The sequence below is a fragment of the Nymphaea colorata genome, chromosome 2 (assembly GCF_008831285.2).
Source record: "Nymphaea colorata isolate Beijing-Zhang1983 chromosome 2, ASM883128v2, whole genome shotgun sequence".
NCBI lineage: Eukaryota > Viridiplantae > Streptophyta > Magnoliopsida > Nymphaeales > Nymphaeaceae > Nymphaea > Nymphaea colorata.
In genome coordinates this window covers 24068574-24085776 of record NC_045139.1, presented here as the reverse complement: position 1 = coordinate 24085776, position 17203 = coordinate 24068574, and the positions used below count along the sequence as shown (strand labels likewise).

Here is a 17203-nt window from a genome sequence, read left to right as displayed (position 1 = left end):
ATTCGACGGGTGGGGATGAAAACACGCCCATGTCTGCAGATTATAGAGTAGTGGGGACATGCTGGGGTATGAAATTTATGTGCATTTAAATGTCAACTCTAGGCGGAGGGATTCTTTCATGTTTTATTTCTCCCCCTCTCCTCCCTCTTCTTAGTGTGCCCAGTAACTTGCATTGAGGCTGGTAGATCGCCAAGAGAGGAGAAGGAGATCGTTGTAGACTCCATTCCCTTTGACAAGCAACACGTATCTCCCCCTCCCTTTCTCTAACCTAGTGTTTGAAAACCCAGTCAAGTCAACCAAATTGACTTGGTCCCTAGGCCAGTCAACAAAATGGATACCTGGGCATCCCACCAGGCCGGCCGCTGCGAGCATACTTTTACAGGAGTCATTTGGGCTGTTGATTTCAACGATATTAGACACTAGAGATTAAGTTACAAACGTAAAAAAAAAAAAAAAAAAAAAAAAAAAAAAAAAAAAACTGTTTTTTCAATAATGCAATGTGCCCGCTTAAGAGGAAGCAGAGAAAGAGACAAAGAGAGAGAGAAGCGAATTAATTTTGTTAAATAAATCCTCTGGTCTTCTTTAAGATGTAATTCAGATTCTTCAAAAGACGCGACTTCTATGTTGACGGCAGCTAAATTTCTACCATTTGACCTCCTTGAAGTCTACAACTAGATTATTTCAATCAAGTCTAGTGTTGTCAATTTCAAAGACTTTGATGGTGGAAATTAAGTTTCAAATATAAAAGGTAAGATATTTTTTAATAATCCAAAAATGGCCTTGAAAAGGGAGGGAGAGAGGAACAACTGAATTAATTTTGTTAAATAAAATCCCTTATCTGCCTAGAAAGGTAATTCAAACTCTTGGAAAGGACACTTGGCTTCGATGTTTACAGCTTAATTTTAGCTACTATATATTATATCCCACAATACATTGCCGGAATAGGCATAGTTCCACAAAAAGCGAAGCAACACATAGTCAATTGCTCAAAGAATATCTTCCTTCTTGCCATATAGTAGAGGAGTTGAGATTTTGGTATGCCATTTTTGAAAACTCTAATCTTGCTTCTGATTGGATGATCATGTTCCATATGGTACACTAGAACTTTATTTCTAAGGACCTGAAATTATACGATCTTGTTCTATATAGTACTCTAGAACTTTATTATGGAAGCCAATTTACTTTCATGTGAATTACTTTCACCTGGCATATTGAAGCAAATTCCACAAAGCCATATTTGATTTCCTAGTAAAAGTTGGAACGATGATCCACTAAACAGATAAGAAGCCGCTTATTGTAACAGTTCAATACATGCCACACGCCAAAAATATGCAAGTATGCGTCCTATTAGGCGGCAAGTTACTTAGGACATGGACCAAGTAACGTGCACCTCTCCAACGTCTGTACTGAGCCCAAGCGCGTTCCAGACTATCCATCGACGATGTTATTCCTACATGGTTGCTGCCCAGCATGCTCTGCGTCACAACCATTCCTCGAATCGCACACGCTCACCACCTTTGCCGTTGTGCTCTTCCCATCAGCGATGGTGATGCAAATCGTTTGAAAACACTGGCGGCGGTCGGAGACATCACCTGGTTGACAGAGCCACCACCTGCTCTGTGTTATCTTGGTAGGACTGATCGCACTCCGATGGCCCACCTCCGTCTCCACCTCGACTGAAGTTGTTCACTGTGAGGATGATGTCCGTGGAGGAAGAAATGCGAGGAGAACATGTGTAAGTGGGGTAGTTCACCCCATTGCACATCATTGATCCGGTAGGAGATTACAACCATCATCCTTCGAAATGAGGAAGGAACCAAACTCAACCTCAATAAAAGTTGTATTGAAATATCGACAAACAGTAAGGTAAGCTGGTAAGCAACGTAAGATATGTAAAATTTAAAACCAAAATCAACTCTGATTTCTTTTCAGCAAAGCAGAAAAAGTTGTTTGGGACAGGATCCCGTCAGATGTGAGTGCCAACATTGGGTTCATCGCTGCATTGCCCGTGGTGCAGATCAGCTGCCCTTCAAGTGAGTAATTCTCTTACTGTTATTTTTTTGTAAGAGTTTTCATCCTATTTATAATGTTTACACGGCTGGTATAGATATGGTAACTAGATACAACGTGACGAGGCCGCTATACATATGGTAAGGAGTTACAACATTTGAGAATCTTCCTTCGCTGGGATAAATCTTCACACGGCAATTCCTTGATTGCCAATCTTCATTTCTTCCCTTATTTCTCCACACGGTAATCCTTGATTGCCTCTTTCCTTGAACGTTGGATCAACCACGTTTAGCTTGTCTCGAAACGATTGGAATTAACCAGTGCTGAGAGCTTTCGTCATTCCATCAGCCACTTGCTCAGCGGATCGTATGAATTTAACTTGGATATTTCCTTGATTGACATGATCTCGAACAAAGTGAAAATCCACTTCCACATGTTTAGTTCTAGCATGAAAGACTGGATTAGCTGCAAGGTATAATGCTCCAATGTTGTCACACCAAAGAACAGGTGAAGATGAGGAATTTATCCCTAATTCTTTGAGAAGAGCTTTTAACCAAAGCAGTTCAGCAGCTGCACATGCCAGGGATTTGTATTCCGCTTCAGTGCTAGATCGGGCTACAGTTCTTTGTTTTCTAGAAGCCCAAGATATGATATTTTCTCCTAGGAATACAACAAATCCACCTGTAGATTTTCGGTCTTCTGGACTTCCTGCCCAATCGGCATCTGCATAAGCGCAGAGTTGTAATGTTGACGATGTTCTGAAGTGCAAAGCATAGTGACTGGTGCCACTCAAGTATCACAGGATTCTCTTCACCATGATCCAATGATTCATTGTAGGAGAGTGCATGAATTGACATGATCGATTAACAGCAAACGCTATATCAGGTCTAGTAAGGGTTGCACATTGTAATGCCCCTACCACACTTCGATACAATGAATGATCATCAAATGACGTCGGAGATGACACTTTGTCTTTACTAGTACTCATCGGTGAAACAGTAGGCTTAGCCCTAGCCATATTGGTACGTTTGATGATGTTGGTGATATAAGAATGTTGGCATAGATATAATGAGTGTGTTGTCCTTTTGACTTCAATCCCGAGAAAGTACGATAAGAATCCCATATCTTTTACTGAAAATGTATCCTGGAGTTGTCGAACAACCCAATCAATAAGAGACGGAGATGAGCCAGTAACAATTTTGTCATCTACGTAAACAAGTATGTAAAGGTTATCTTTGACTTTGGAGTAGATAAACAGTGACGCATCCGATTGTGAGATGAAGAAACCAAACTTCTGAAGATGACAACTGAGTCGATGATACCACGCTCGTGGTGCTTGTTTGAGGCCATAGATAGCTTTTTCCAGTTTGTATACATAAGTAGGATGTTCTTGATCTTCAAATCCTTCAGGTTGAGTCATATAAACATCTTCATGAAGGTAGCCATTAAGAAAAGTATTGTCAAAATCAAGTTGACGAAGAGGCCACCCATATTGTATGGCTAAGGAAAGTAAAACCCTAATAGTAGTGGGTTTTATTGTTGGACTGAATGTTTCCAAGTAGTCGATGCTTTCTTTTTGAAGGAAACCACGAGCAACAAGACGTGCCTTATGTCTAGCTATGGTTCCATCAACGTTCCGTTTGATCTTGTACACCCATTTTGAGCTAATGACATGAAGATCAGGACGTGGGGGAATGAGTCGCCACATTTTATTTTCTTTGAGTGCATTGATCTCATGTTTCATTGCTTGCTGCCAGTCACCATGCTTAATTGCTTCTCTAAAGGAGGACGGTTCCTTTTGATCCAACATAGCACAAAAAGTTTTTGGTATCAAGGAACCGGTCATCGACCTGGTTACCATAGGATGAGTATGTTGAGCTGGTCGAGATGAGCTTTCAGCAAGTTCTTGTATTGCTTCATTTTCAGCCTCGTGTGTGTGTGGAAGATTATCTACCAGTGACAAAGGGTTTGGTTGTAAAGGAGATATGGACATGTCTGACTGAGAGGCTGGTAGTTCAACAACGTGTGGCACAAAAGAACTTTGGTGATGAGATGGTGATGATGCAGGATTGACTAATGAAAGAGGATGATCTTGATATGTTGGCTCTACTAGTGAAGGGCTCATGTTGTGAGAGTTGCTATGTTCAAGATCGAACGTACATTGATCAATTTGAGCCATGGGTGTCCACAAAGAAGAATTAAAAGTTGTTGGTGATTGCCCAATATGCAAGCTTTCATAAAAAATGACATGTCGGGAAATAAGAGTCTTTTGAAGTGTAGTATCATAACATATATACCCTTTGTGTCTGCTTGCATAGCCAAGAAAAATGCACCAAGTGGTCTTTGATTGGAATTTGGTGTTGTTTGATAGAGAAAGCAGTGGATAACATATGGACCCAAAAACTCGTAGATGAGTATAATCAGGCACCTTGTCAAACACCAATTGAAAAGGAGTCTTGCGTTTAAGCTTGAGAGTCGGGAGCCGATTAATAATATATACTGCAATCCTGAAAGATTCATTCCAAAACTTATAATCGAGGCCAGAGTCATATATCATACTCAAACCGATTTCCGCAATGTGTCTATTTTTCCTTTCCACTATGCCATTTTGCTCAGGCGTATAGGGACATGAAAAACGATGAAGAATTCCATTTGCTTCACAGAATGACTCCAACACCTTGTTGCAAAATTCTCCTCCATTGTCTGATTGAATGGTGGCAATTTTAGAACTTAATTGATTTTCTACCAGGACCTTAAAATTGCAAACACAGTCAACCACTTCGGATTTTGTCTTTAAAGAAAATAACCATGAGTAGCGAGAAAAATTGTCAACTATTAGAAGAAAATATTTGAAACCATCCTTGGAGAGTACAGGAGCCGGTCCCCAAACGTCCATGTGCAAAACTTCAAGAACTCGAGAAGCATGAAAATCAGAAGAAGGAAATGGTTGTTTATGCATTTTGCCAATAAGACATGATTCACAGATCTCTTTTCGAGATGAGGAATTTATTGAAATCAAGCAACTAGTATTTAAAAGATTCACAATCCTTGTATTTGCATGTCCTAACCGGCGATGCCATAATTCATATGAGGCTGCATTATTGTGACGTGAAAACCAACTGCTGAAGGAGGCTCTTTCTTGATTCTCCTTAGCTCGCTTAAGCGCAATGGGATAGAGTCCATTACGCTTCTTTGGTCCCCGAAGAAGAATCTTGTTTGTTCGTCGATCCTTGATCACAAATTCATACGGTGAGAACTCAAAAATACAGTCATTATCAGTAGTAAATTTTCCGACTGATAGCAAATTATGAGCAATAGTGGGGACGTGAAGAGTATTCTTCAGTTTAAAAGAATTCCCATCAACATCAACTAATAGATCACCAATATGTTTAATAGAAAGACGAGGGCCATTACCAATCATGACGTTCTCTTGTCCACCCTGAGGAGCTTTGTTGTGCATCATATCATCACTTGCTACAATATGGTTTGTAGCCCCTGTATCTGGGTACCAGTATTCATTTAATGAGTCCTGCAAACTCATGGCAGAGTAGGCCTGTGGAATGTCGTAGCACGTGCGAGCTGAGCGCCCCTTTCGTCCACAATATTGGCAAACAATTGGAGGATGTTGGTATTGTGAATTGGCCGTACCATGTTGCATTTGTGACTGAGGCCGATTTCCACGTCCCTGAAATTGATTTCCACGACCACCTTGATTTCTTCCTCCTCGACCATGGAAAAATCCTCGGCCTCGGCGTTGCCCACGAAAAACATTGAATGCAGTGTGGTTGACAACCTGCGTTGCTGGCTGAACAAATGCAGTCGAGTTCATTGAAGTCGACTTAAGTAGGGCAAGCCGTTTTTCTTGATTGAGCAGAAGATCAAAAAGTTCAGAAAATGAAAGGTTTGATGATGATGGACCAGTAAGCATGGTTATAAAACTTTCATATTCGATGGTAATCCATTAAGCGTGACTTGTACTAAATCCTGATCAGAAATTTCGTGACCAGCAGTAGATAAAGTATCTGAAAGAAATCTGATTTGATCTAAATAAGCTTGCATAGACATACTTCCCTTCTTGATAAGAAGCAACTCCTTTCGCAACAACGTGATTCTCAAAGGAGACTGAGAACCATAAGATTTTTCAAGGGTCGACCAAGCATCATAGGCAGTTTTGGCTCGCATAATCTGCCCTAACACAGCTTCCGTGACCATTGTCTTGATCCAGCTTAATGCAAGACGATCCATCTTTTTCCACGCAACAAATTCTAGATTCACTTCAGTTTTGCCAACCTTCATTATCTCTTTCGGTGGTTCGACTTAAGTCCCATCAACAAATTGAAGAAGATCTTGAGAGTCCATTACTGACTCCAGCTGACTTCGCCATAACAAGTAGTTATCTCGGTTGAGTTTGACCGAAATTAGTGCAGCAGTAGCATTCCATTGGATAGGCATGGTGGCAGCCATGGCACTACCAAAAATACAGATTTCCAAGGAATCGGGAGTCGGCAATGTCTCCTTCGTCAAAGAGGGAGAGAGCGCACCTTTCAAAGACAGCACCACGCTAGAGAGAGAGAGAGAGAGAGCCTTCAGGTGATGAAGACCGAGCGCTCGAGGTCGAGAGAGCGTGCACCTTTTAAAATAGCGCCAGAGATAGACAGCACCGACCGAGCACTCGAGGTCCTGGCAAGAGAGAGAGAGAGAACGCTTTTTGGTGGTGCGCGGAAAAGAACCGAGCAGTAGCGCACGGGCGAAGGAGATAGCGCAACGGGAAGGAGGCGAGCGGTAGCGCACGGGCGAGGGAGATAGACGCTGAGGAAAAAGGAGGCGAGCAGTAGCGCACGAACGAAGGCGAGCAGGCGTTTTCCCCTTTTTTTTTTACGCTGAACAGAGGATCCACAAATATGCAACCGGAAATCACGAGATTCCGGCCAACTCCAGCACTGAGTCCGGTCAAGCACCAGTCCGTCGGAAAGAAGACTCCTTAGCGATGCTTCCTGTGCAACCTCGAGGGGATTCGATGAACAAGAAGACAGCACTGGTGTTAAAGACGAAAGGTAGTTTCCCCTGTTTTCCCTGTTTCACATAAGAAGACCCAGCGGGAGGGGCGGCAGTTTTTCCCTGTTTCATAGAAGAAGACCCAGCAGGAGAGGCGGCAAGAAAATGGAAGGTTTCAGCCGGCTCAGGTGACTGTTTTGGGCAAGAATAGTCTCTTTGGAACCGCAACAAGCAAGAGATGTTTCCTGAGCAGTGTGAGGACCAACGAAGGTTGATACCTGTGTTCATGTGCAGGTAAATGGGAACACTCAAAAGAACTATGTCTGAACAAAGGGCACTAGGTGAATTTGAGGAGCACCAACAACCACGCACTGTGGCTCTGATACCATATGAAAGAAATAAGAAGATGACGCAGGCAAGTGAGTAATTCTCTTACTGTTATTTTTTTGTAAGAGTTTTCATCCTATTTATAATGTTTACACGGCTGGTATAGATATGGTAACTAATACAACGTGAGGAGGCTGCTATACATATGATAAGGAGTTACAACATTTGAGAATCTTCCTTCGCTCGGATAAATCTTCACACGGCAATTCCTTGATTGCCAATCTTCATTTCTTCCCTTATTTCTCCACGCAGTAATCCTTGATTGCCTCTTTCCTTAATGCTTCACACGGTTTGTCATCTCTTTCCCTAACAGCTGCGAGGGCCATTGCAGGAGGAGGAGAAAGCAAGGGTTGATGGTGAGAGGATCAGGAGAAGGGAAAGAAGAGCGGGGAATAGGAAAGATGCTGCCGCTGCCATGGGGCTAGCTAGCTGCTGTTAGTTTATCCCGTTGAGGGAGGAAGAAGCAGGGGCGGAGCCAAAAGGGGGCGAGGCGCATGTCTCTAGCCCAAAAAAGCTAAATAACAACTAATAATCAAATATCGCTCAAATGCATAAAAAAAATATTAAATTATAATGACAAAAGAAAATAAAACACCATCTTGTAGCTTACAATAACTACTTTCGACCACGATCCTAACAAAAACAAACTTGAATATGGCACACAATTGATGTTGTAAATGTCCCTTGAAGAACAGCCTAGTGTTGATGCCTTCTTAAGAATTATATGCTCTCCAAGTTTCCAACCAAGAAAGCCTGATGAAGACCTCGTCATTTTGTTGCTATTACAGGAATATTTGAAAGAAGACAGAATATCACACATTTTAGAATTTATTCTTGGATAATATGAGCTACAAAACTGTTTATTGATAGAGGAAATCTAGCGAGGCCATCCCATCTCAAAAAAATAGTAACCTACGTATAAGAGTCCCTCTCTCAACATATTTAGATAACATAGCTCCTTCCTGATCATGAAGTAAAATTATGCATCTTGGTTAATCAGCAAATTGTTTTCATGTCAAAAAGATATTATTTAGTGCTTAACTAGAATAATAGAATTGTTAAAAATGTTCAAAAACATCAAACAATATGCACAAGCTTAGACTAAGGAAAGGAAACTTAACTATGGACGATTATTTCTATAAAGCCAAGATGTTGGCTCACCAACTCGTTGTTGATTCAAAACCAGTAAAAGAGGAAGATTTAATTATGCATATCCTAAGAGGACTTCCTCGTGAATACTCAGCCTTCAAAACATCTCTGACCCCTCATGTAGATCCGATATCTCTCAGTGATCCACATGGCCTCCTTCTCACACAAGAAACACAACTTAAAGAACAAAATCTTGAGCATGATACGTTTGCTCTTGCCGCGCATTATGCCCAACCATATTCAGCAGGAAGGGAAAATTTTAGACAGCCCTCAACGCTGCATAGAGGTCGTGGTCAAGGCCGAGGCAGATCTGATTTCGGACATGGCAGATCTGATTACAATGGAAGAAAACGTATTATCTGTCAGTTTTGTGATAAAATGGGCCACAGTGCCAAGAATTACTTTAAAATAGCAAGGAAAGATCACACCGCAGCAGCAACTACCATCTCGAATACATCATCATCCTCAAATTCTCAGGTATATCACTCATCTCCTCAAATGTTAGATGTTGCAAATTGGATCCCTGACAGAGGAGCAACTCATCACATCATCAACTCTCTTGGATCGATGACAATTCATGAACCTTATGAAGGCAACGACACTATTAAGGTTGGGGACGGATCAAGTGTGTGTATTCAAAACATTGGGTCAGCTCTTTTTCATCTTCCTAAATCTACTGTTGCTCTGCGAGATATTCTTCATGCTCCAAAAATGGTTCATAATCTGTTATCTGTGAATAAATTCTGCAAAGATAATCAAGTTGTGTCTGAATTTTCTGCAAATCATTGTGTGGTGAAGGACCAACATATAGGGGTGGTGATCCTACAAGGAAGGAGTAACAATGGTCTCTATCGTCTCCAACTCCAACAACCAGAAAGTAATCAACATCAAACTAAGAAGGTGGCACTCTATGGAGAACAGACTACTATTAGTAGATGGCATGCTAGACTTAGACACATAGCCTTGAATAATGTTCATTTTATTTTGAGACAATTTAAACTCCCTTTTGAGAGTGATGTCAAAAACAATAACTTTTGTGATGCTTGTCAATTTGGAAAATCACATGCTCTTCCATTTACTCTGTTTGATCACAATGCTACTAAACCACTTGAAGTGGTTCACTCGGATCTATGGGGTCCTGCACCCATGATTAGCAAAGATAGATATCGATATTATGTCTGCTTTATAGATGAATACTCGAAGTATACATGGATTTATTTTCTGACATATAAGTCTGATGTTGAAAAGGCCTTTAAAGCGTTCAAGGTGAAAGTCAAAAATATCTTTGATTCAAAAATTAAATTTTTTCAATCTGACGGTGGTGGTGAGTATGCCGCTCTCAACAAATTCTTTCAAGATCATGGTATCGAAAGAAAAATTTTCTGCCCTCATACACATGAACAGAATGACACAACTGAAAGGAAGCATTGCACCATTGTTGAAACAGGTCTCTCTCATCTTAATCATGGAGGCATTCCAGTAGAATTCTAGACTTATGCATTCAGCATAGCAACATATGTATTGAACCGTGTTCCTACAACAGGTCTCAAAGGGAAGTCTCTGTTTGAAACTTTATACCAAAAACCTCCAAATTATAAGTTCTTGCGAGTGTTTGGTTGTGCCGCATACCCAAACTTACAACCTTATCATCAACACAAGATTCAACCTAAGTCCTCCAAACACGCCTTTCTTGGATACTCAAATGTTCACAAGGGTTATCTTTGTTACAACCTCAACAATTCCAAAATCATCGTCATCCAAAATGTTTTCAATGAGTCAGATTTTCTATTTCATGAACAACCAAAACCACTTCATGATCCCCATAGTACCAACATACCACTACCCATTTTTTTACCTATGCTTCCTACCACAACCAACTCCCTCTCAAATCACCCACCACCATCATCTCAAACCACTTCTACCCATGACTCACCTCCTACTCCAGCTCCACCTCCCACACTAGACGACTCAGCCATTCCTCCACCTCCAGCCATGCCTCCACTTCGAACTCATAGCATGACCACCCGCTCACAAGATGGCACAAGAAGACCAAAATCCTCCTTTTCAACAGCCTTCTTGTTGTCTTTGCACCTTTGGATATGGATGTTATCTTTATATTCAGGGTTATACAAATCATAAATTTCAACCCAAGTCTCTACCATGTGTGTTTGCTAGCTATACCAATCATCATAAGGGATGTAGATGCCTTTATCCTTCAACTGGGCGGGTATACATCTCTTGGCATGTTGTAATTGATGAAAACATTTTTCCCTACCAAACTACCATGCCAACCTCTAGGGCAATATCCGCTAATGCTGATTTTGTATCATTTTCATACTCTTCAAATGACGACCATTTAGAGTCTCAACATCTAGCACAAATGCATAATTCCGAAGACCCACCTAATGAGCTCCAAAAAGAAATATCAAACCCACCATTACCTTGCCAATTAGCCCAACTGGTTCCATCACTAGCCTCACCGACATCCTCTTCCTCATCTACTCATCCAATGGCTACTCGATCCAAATCTGGCATTGTCAAACCTAATCCCAAGTATGCCCTTAACACCTCATCTATTCCAACGGAACCCAACCATTAGTCCATTGCGCTTAAACACTCGGGTTGGGATCAAGCTATGAAACATGAGATGGTTGCTTTACAGGCTAATCACGCTTGGGGTCTTGTGCCTCGAACTTCAGACATGCAGGTGATCGGTAGCCATTGGGTTTTCAAAACTAAACCAAAAGGAGATGGGCATCTTGAAAGGCTCAAGGCACAAGATCCCAAGTATGATTAGCCTGTAAAGCAGCCATCTCATCTTTCAAGCTTGATGCCAACCCGAGTGTTTAAGAGCAATGGAGTAATGGGAGGGTTCCATTGGAAAAGATGAGGTGTTAAGGGCATACTTAGAAAAAAATTCTGAACCACGTTAAAAAATTCTGTTCATTTTTTTCATTTTTTTCTTCCTCTTATACAAGGAGAACATGTGTAAGTGGGGTAGTTCATCCCATTGCATGTCATTGATCCAGTCGGATTACAACCACCATCCAACCACCATCCTTCGAAGGTGATCCTGCACCAGTATAGATGTGAGTGCCGGCGTCCAGATCGTCGGTGCGTCACCCGCTGGTGCAGGTAAGTTGCCCTTCGCAGTCCTCGTAGTTGTTGCAAGAGCCATTGCAGGCAGAGCTAGCGAGGGTTGAAGGAAAGAGGCAGATCAGGAGAAAGGAAAGAAGAGCAAGAAGAAGGTTTATGAAAGATGCTGCCGCTCACATGGGGCTAGCTAGCCCAGCTGCTGTTTGATTATCCCATCAAGGGAGGAAGAGGGGGAGGTGGTGCTCTTAGCCAGTGAGTAGAAAAGGCATCATTATAAGGAGGATGGTCACGCTATTTGTTAGAAGAAATTTTAAAGTCAAGATTTTTGTTTCCTCTGGTATTCAATGTGTGGAAAAAATCTCCTCTCTTTTAAGCAAGTTGGAAGGAAATTTTCGAAAGGCGCTGATAAGAGCTTGCTGTGTGGAAGAATGTGGCACGAATGGCATGAATATGGGGTTGTTGGAAAGGAAGAACCAATATATGAACACAGAGGCTTGTAATCTTGACTAGGAAGACTTGGTTTTCAAGGTCTTGCAGCACGGTGGGCAGGTGGTCCACTTATGTTCAACCGAGGGTTGTCCCATTAACAAGTTGCTTTTTTCTTTTAAGAGATAGAAATCTGCTCCATTGGATAAAGTACTCGTTTGATGGTCTACTTTGTCACTAGCAAAGTCAATTAAAACATGTTCATCTTTTTCCCTTCCTTTATAAGCTCTGTTGTATGCGTGCATGGACATAATTTACGTATAACTAAAACATTAGACATCCATATATAAATGATAATTTTTTGTTACTATTATTTTCTGTTGCACATTAATCAGTCACATGAAGACCAAGAGATGCATCAGATTTGACCAACCCTGTTTCAGCATCAAGAAGTTAACGCACATAAACGAGAGTGCTAATCAGTAACACTCCAATGTTTAAAGGCCACATGGAATGTCTATTAAATATTTTACCTTTTAATGTCTATCTAAAGTTTGGGTTTCTAATTTTGTTCTTTAAATTTTTTTCCCCAGTTTCTTCATGAGAGTATGATGTACTTTTGATTCATAAACATGATTTCCTTTTGAAATCAGCAAGAAAATGCTGTTCCTTACTATGTTTGTCAGGAAATTTTCCCTTGAGACCTGGAGCCGAACCAGGTCAATTTTGTTCTTACCATTGGAAGTTAGTTCTTTTTTGTTTTCAACTTTCTATTTCTAGTTTTTCAAGAAGAATGGAATTGTAAGTCTATGTTACTGACATGTGTTTGACGGCCTTGAATTTTGGTTCTACATTTAAAATTCTAGAAACAAAATTCCACCTCAAAATTGGAATTGGAATGAAAATTCTAGTTCTAGTTTCCTTTTGTGTTTGATAGAATGTAATTTTGATTTCAGAATTGAAAATGACAAGAGTGATAAAACATGAATTAAAATTCTAGAACTGATGAATTAAAACGATCATAACATATGTCCTAATACTGAGAGATGAAAAAATTTTGAAATAATAAGTCCACCCGCAAGGTAAAGTAACAATTCCGAAATTTTGATCCAAGAATGATACTATAATTCTGGAATGAAAATTATTTGTTTGATAATGCAATTTCCACTTCATCAATAATGAGAATTTTAATTTTACAGTTCCACAAATTCGGCCTTATCAATCTCTATTTCAATTCCATCCAATTCTAAAAAAATCTAAAATTATGGAACCAAAATTTTACCTATAACTCGGAATTTTGATTCTAGAATTGAAATTTTTTTGTTTGAATTAAGGAAATTAAGATTCTGGAATTGGGAGTTCATTGGATTTACCTAAATTGTTGGATACTGTTAATGACAAAAACACTAGAGTACCTAGCAATTGAAAAATCCTACAAAATAAAAACAGCTGGGATGAAAATCATCATAAAATAATATGAGAATTTATTTAGCAATTTTGCAAATTGTAGCATCAAACAAATTTGAAAAATATGTAAGCATGACGCCATTGGGAAAATGACAAGTCAGCCTTCTTTGCGACATAAGCAAATACAAAAACAAAACAAAAGCTAGATAACAACCAATAATCAAATATCGCTCAAATGCACAAAAAAGAACAACAAATTTTAATGACAAAAGAAAATAAAACACCATCTTGTAGCTTCCAATAACCACTTTTGACCATGATCCTGACAAAAAAAAAAACTTGAATTTGTACACACAATTGATGTTGTAAATGTTCCTTGAAGAAGAGCCTAGTGTTGATGCCTTCTCGACAATTATCTGCTCTCCAAGTTTCCAACCAAGAAAGCCTGCATGATCCTATGACAGTATGGAGACCTTTCTATTAGTTTGTAGGAATATTTGAAAGAAGACAGAAGATCACACATTTTAGAATTGATTCTTGGAGAATATGAGCAACAAAACATTTATTGATAGTGGAAATCTAGCGAGGCCCTGCCATCAGAGAAAAATAGTAACCTACACATAAGAGTCCCTCCCTCGACACATTTAGATAAAATACCTCCTTCCTGATCATGCACTAAAATTATGCATCTTGGTTACTCAGAAAAATGTTGTCATGTTAAAAAAATATATAATTTAGTGCATTAACTAGAATGATAGAATTGTTAAAACTGTTCAGAAACATCAAAGAATATGGATAAGCTTTGGAGTGAGTTGCAATCCAAACAAGATTTCAAATTGGCAATTGCTTAGTAAACCTACAAGATTTAAAACTATTAGAATGAGAAACAACAAAAAGCACTGATGTAAAGACTGCATTTGGCCTGAGATTATAAGAAAAAAAGAACAATGCAGTGGGGTTGGTCCTCAGTACCATTGGTCCTCAGTACCATTCCATATCTCTCTGTCGAGAAAACCTTCTTAGAAAACCATTTTCAGCCAAGAATTCTAAATTTTATAGTAATAAGTTAGGGTTGAGCCTGTTGATCCCCTGTTTTGTTTATATTTATAAACAGAAAATGAAATTGAAACTCCAAAACAAGCTTATTTCTTATTGAGCATTGATTTTTATACTTTTAACAGGATATAACAAAAACTCATACTTTCAAATTAATGAACTTACGGCTTCAAACCTTTCTGATGATCCCACGATCACTAGCATAGCAAACAACTTGAAAGTCACCCAAATTAGACACTATGGCTACTCGCATTATGAAGAAAACTACCAAACTCTACTGAATCCACAAGTATTCGTGCAGTAAAACATTCTAGATTGCAACTTAAATATGGAAAGGAAGTTCAATGTTTGAAGAGAAAACTAAAATGTGCAAAGTATTGAAAATCAAATGCCTATAATTTCTTGGCTGCTTTTTGCTTGCAAAAATGATGAAAAGAATGACTCTGCCTTTTGAAATTATCTTCAGCTTTTGAAATTATCGTATACATTTGCCTGAGGAAATTGTCAATTTTAACTAAAAACACAGTCTGACCTCTGATTCAAGAATAGAAAAGTAGCGGAGATGGCTTTGAAAATTAATTAAAGCATGGAAGGCTATACACATGAATCTTCTTTTCATATGTTTATTTGTGCAAATTCTGGTCTCGGCATTGTAAATTGTAAGAAATTAATTAACATAACCATGCTTCTCAATCTCATTTCTTTTACCTTATGAATTTATTTTTATCCAACACAAAGATTCACAAGTTTTTTGGTGGTGGTTGAAGGGAGCTTGTGTATCTCCTGAAACTCAATGTCAAAACTATGAATATGAAAATAACTGCAACAATTACCATCGACAAGAAACTCATAAAATGTGCAACATTCTTGTACGAGCAAAAGGTTAACAATTACTTGGGTGGAGTATGTTGTACCTTTCAAATGGTATTGACAGCCCCACAACAGTAGCACCCACAAAACTAAAGATATTACTACATATCAAATAATATTTAACTTTGGAAATAGTAGAATTGTATCAAAGTTAAGCCATTTATTTAACTTTCCTTCTCAGGTTGCCATTTATTTTTCAGACCGAAGGTGGTACATTTATTCAACTTGGCAAGGAGTAGGACTGTATTAAAGTTAAGCCATGGACCAGGTTATTGGAACGACGCCCAGATCTTGGTTGAGGCCGAGAGCCTCCCACACAGCCTTGGACCCATCGACGATATTGTTCCTACATGGTGGCTGCCCGGCGTGCCCAGGGTCGCACCCGTTCCTCGAGTCGCACTCGTCCACCACTTTCACCGTCATCTTCCTCCCATTGCTTGCCGTGATGTTAATCATCTTCCCACACCGGCTGCCTCCGGCGTACCACCCGATCGACAGCACCACCACTCTCTCGGTGTTTGCATGGTAAGATTCATCGCACTCCGAAGGGCCGCCGCCATCACCACCTTCGCTGAAGTCGTTGAGGGTAAGAAGAGCGGCAGTGGAGGAAGAAACGGGAGGGGAGCATGTGGGGTAGGCCGTCCCTGCGCACGTTAAGGTGCCGGAGGGGCTACTAGCGGCCATTTATAGAGAAGATGAGATAAACGAAGGCAAGTGCAGTTAAGGGGAGGCGTTAACGTATCACGCGTCTTCAATCTCTTTGTCAACTGTAACAACGATCGAAGACCAAAAGCTATGGCCACAAGCTGAAGGGCGAGAAATCTTCAGCTTCTAATGATGTCCTTTCGACTGTCAGCCACTAGAAACACTCCACGTCAGCTTACTGGCTCCCATAGACATGGCGGCAGCCGAAAGGTGCGGCCATAATCTTGAATGAACTCACTTTTTAATTACAATTTTTTTGGGTTCGAGGTTTTGTTTAAGAATTCCATTTTCTTTTGAAAAATTGGCTGTGAACCGAAACGGCAGGGCCCAATTTGAATTCGTCGCCAATATAAAAAAATTATTTTCTTAAAAACAAATATATATATATATATAGTCACTAAAAATTAAAATTTTTCACATATATTTACAAAAAAAAAACTAAAAGTTGACATGCAATTTTCTTTTAGGTGAGAAAGAAGTTAACATAATGCTGGAAAAATACTAAATACCCCCGTTTTTCTAAATTATAATACACCTATCTACTAGAATGTTGAATCTTATTGTTTAAGATCCAAAAAAATCAGAATCATGAGAATCCAGCAGGCAACCTGCCTTTTACATGATTGCTTGAGATCAACATGACTCTCTTGCATGGGTTAATAACCTGATAAGTTTAGTACAACTATTCTAGTAACAGTGACGTGCCACATTTACTAAGTGGGTCTAAATGCATTGAGATGTTAATGCATCACAGCTGGATATCAACTCAAGCTTGAAATCCTTTCAACTGTATTTGGAAAAGAAGAATAGATCCAGCTCTTAACTAGTCCCATATATATATATATATATATATATATATATATATATATAACATCAGTCATATAGTATTTGACAATTTCCAATATCAAGTTGGTGTCCTAGTTGCATCCAAAAGAGTTGTTTCTTTTTTCTAATGTTTACTTGGAGGAAACTGTCTTCCCCGTGAAACCCTCAAAGTTATGTCCTACACCTTCAATGTTCTAGCTTGTAGATGTAGTGAATCTACCATTCATCTTTCAATTTTTCAATTGAAGTATTGTGGTTGCCGACATTTTCAGTTTAA

The 17203-nt window shown here is 39.6% G+C and overlaps 1 protein-coding gene and 1 pseudogene across 1 annotated transcript; both read right to left on the bottom strand.

Moving 5' to 3' along the window:
* Positions 1–1363: 1363 nt before the first annotated feature.
* Positions 1364–14730, bottom strand: LOC116247506 (kiwellin-like; annotated as a pseudogene).
* Positions 14731–15564: 834 nt separating this feature from the next.
* Positions 15565–16080, bottom strand: LOC116247505 (kiwellin-like). Its single transcript, XM_031619685.2, has one exon. The coding sequence runs from the start codon at positions 16078–16080 to the stop codon at positions 15649–15651; it is 432 nt and encodes a 143-aa protein (XP_031475545.1). The 3' UTR covers positions 15565–15648.
* Between the last annotated feature and the right edge of the window lie 1123 nt (positions 16081–17203).

Bases quoted from the DNA above. Each gene is read 5' to 3' on its own strand.
- LOC116247505 (XM_031619685.2), bottom strand. From the start codon at position 16,080: ATGGCCGCTAGTAGCCCCTCCGGCACCTTAACGTGCGCAGGGACGGCC.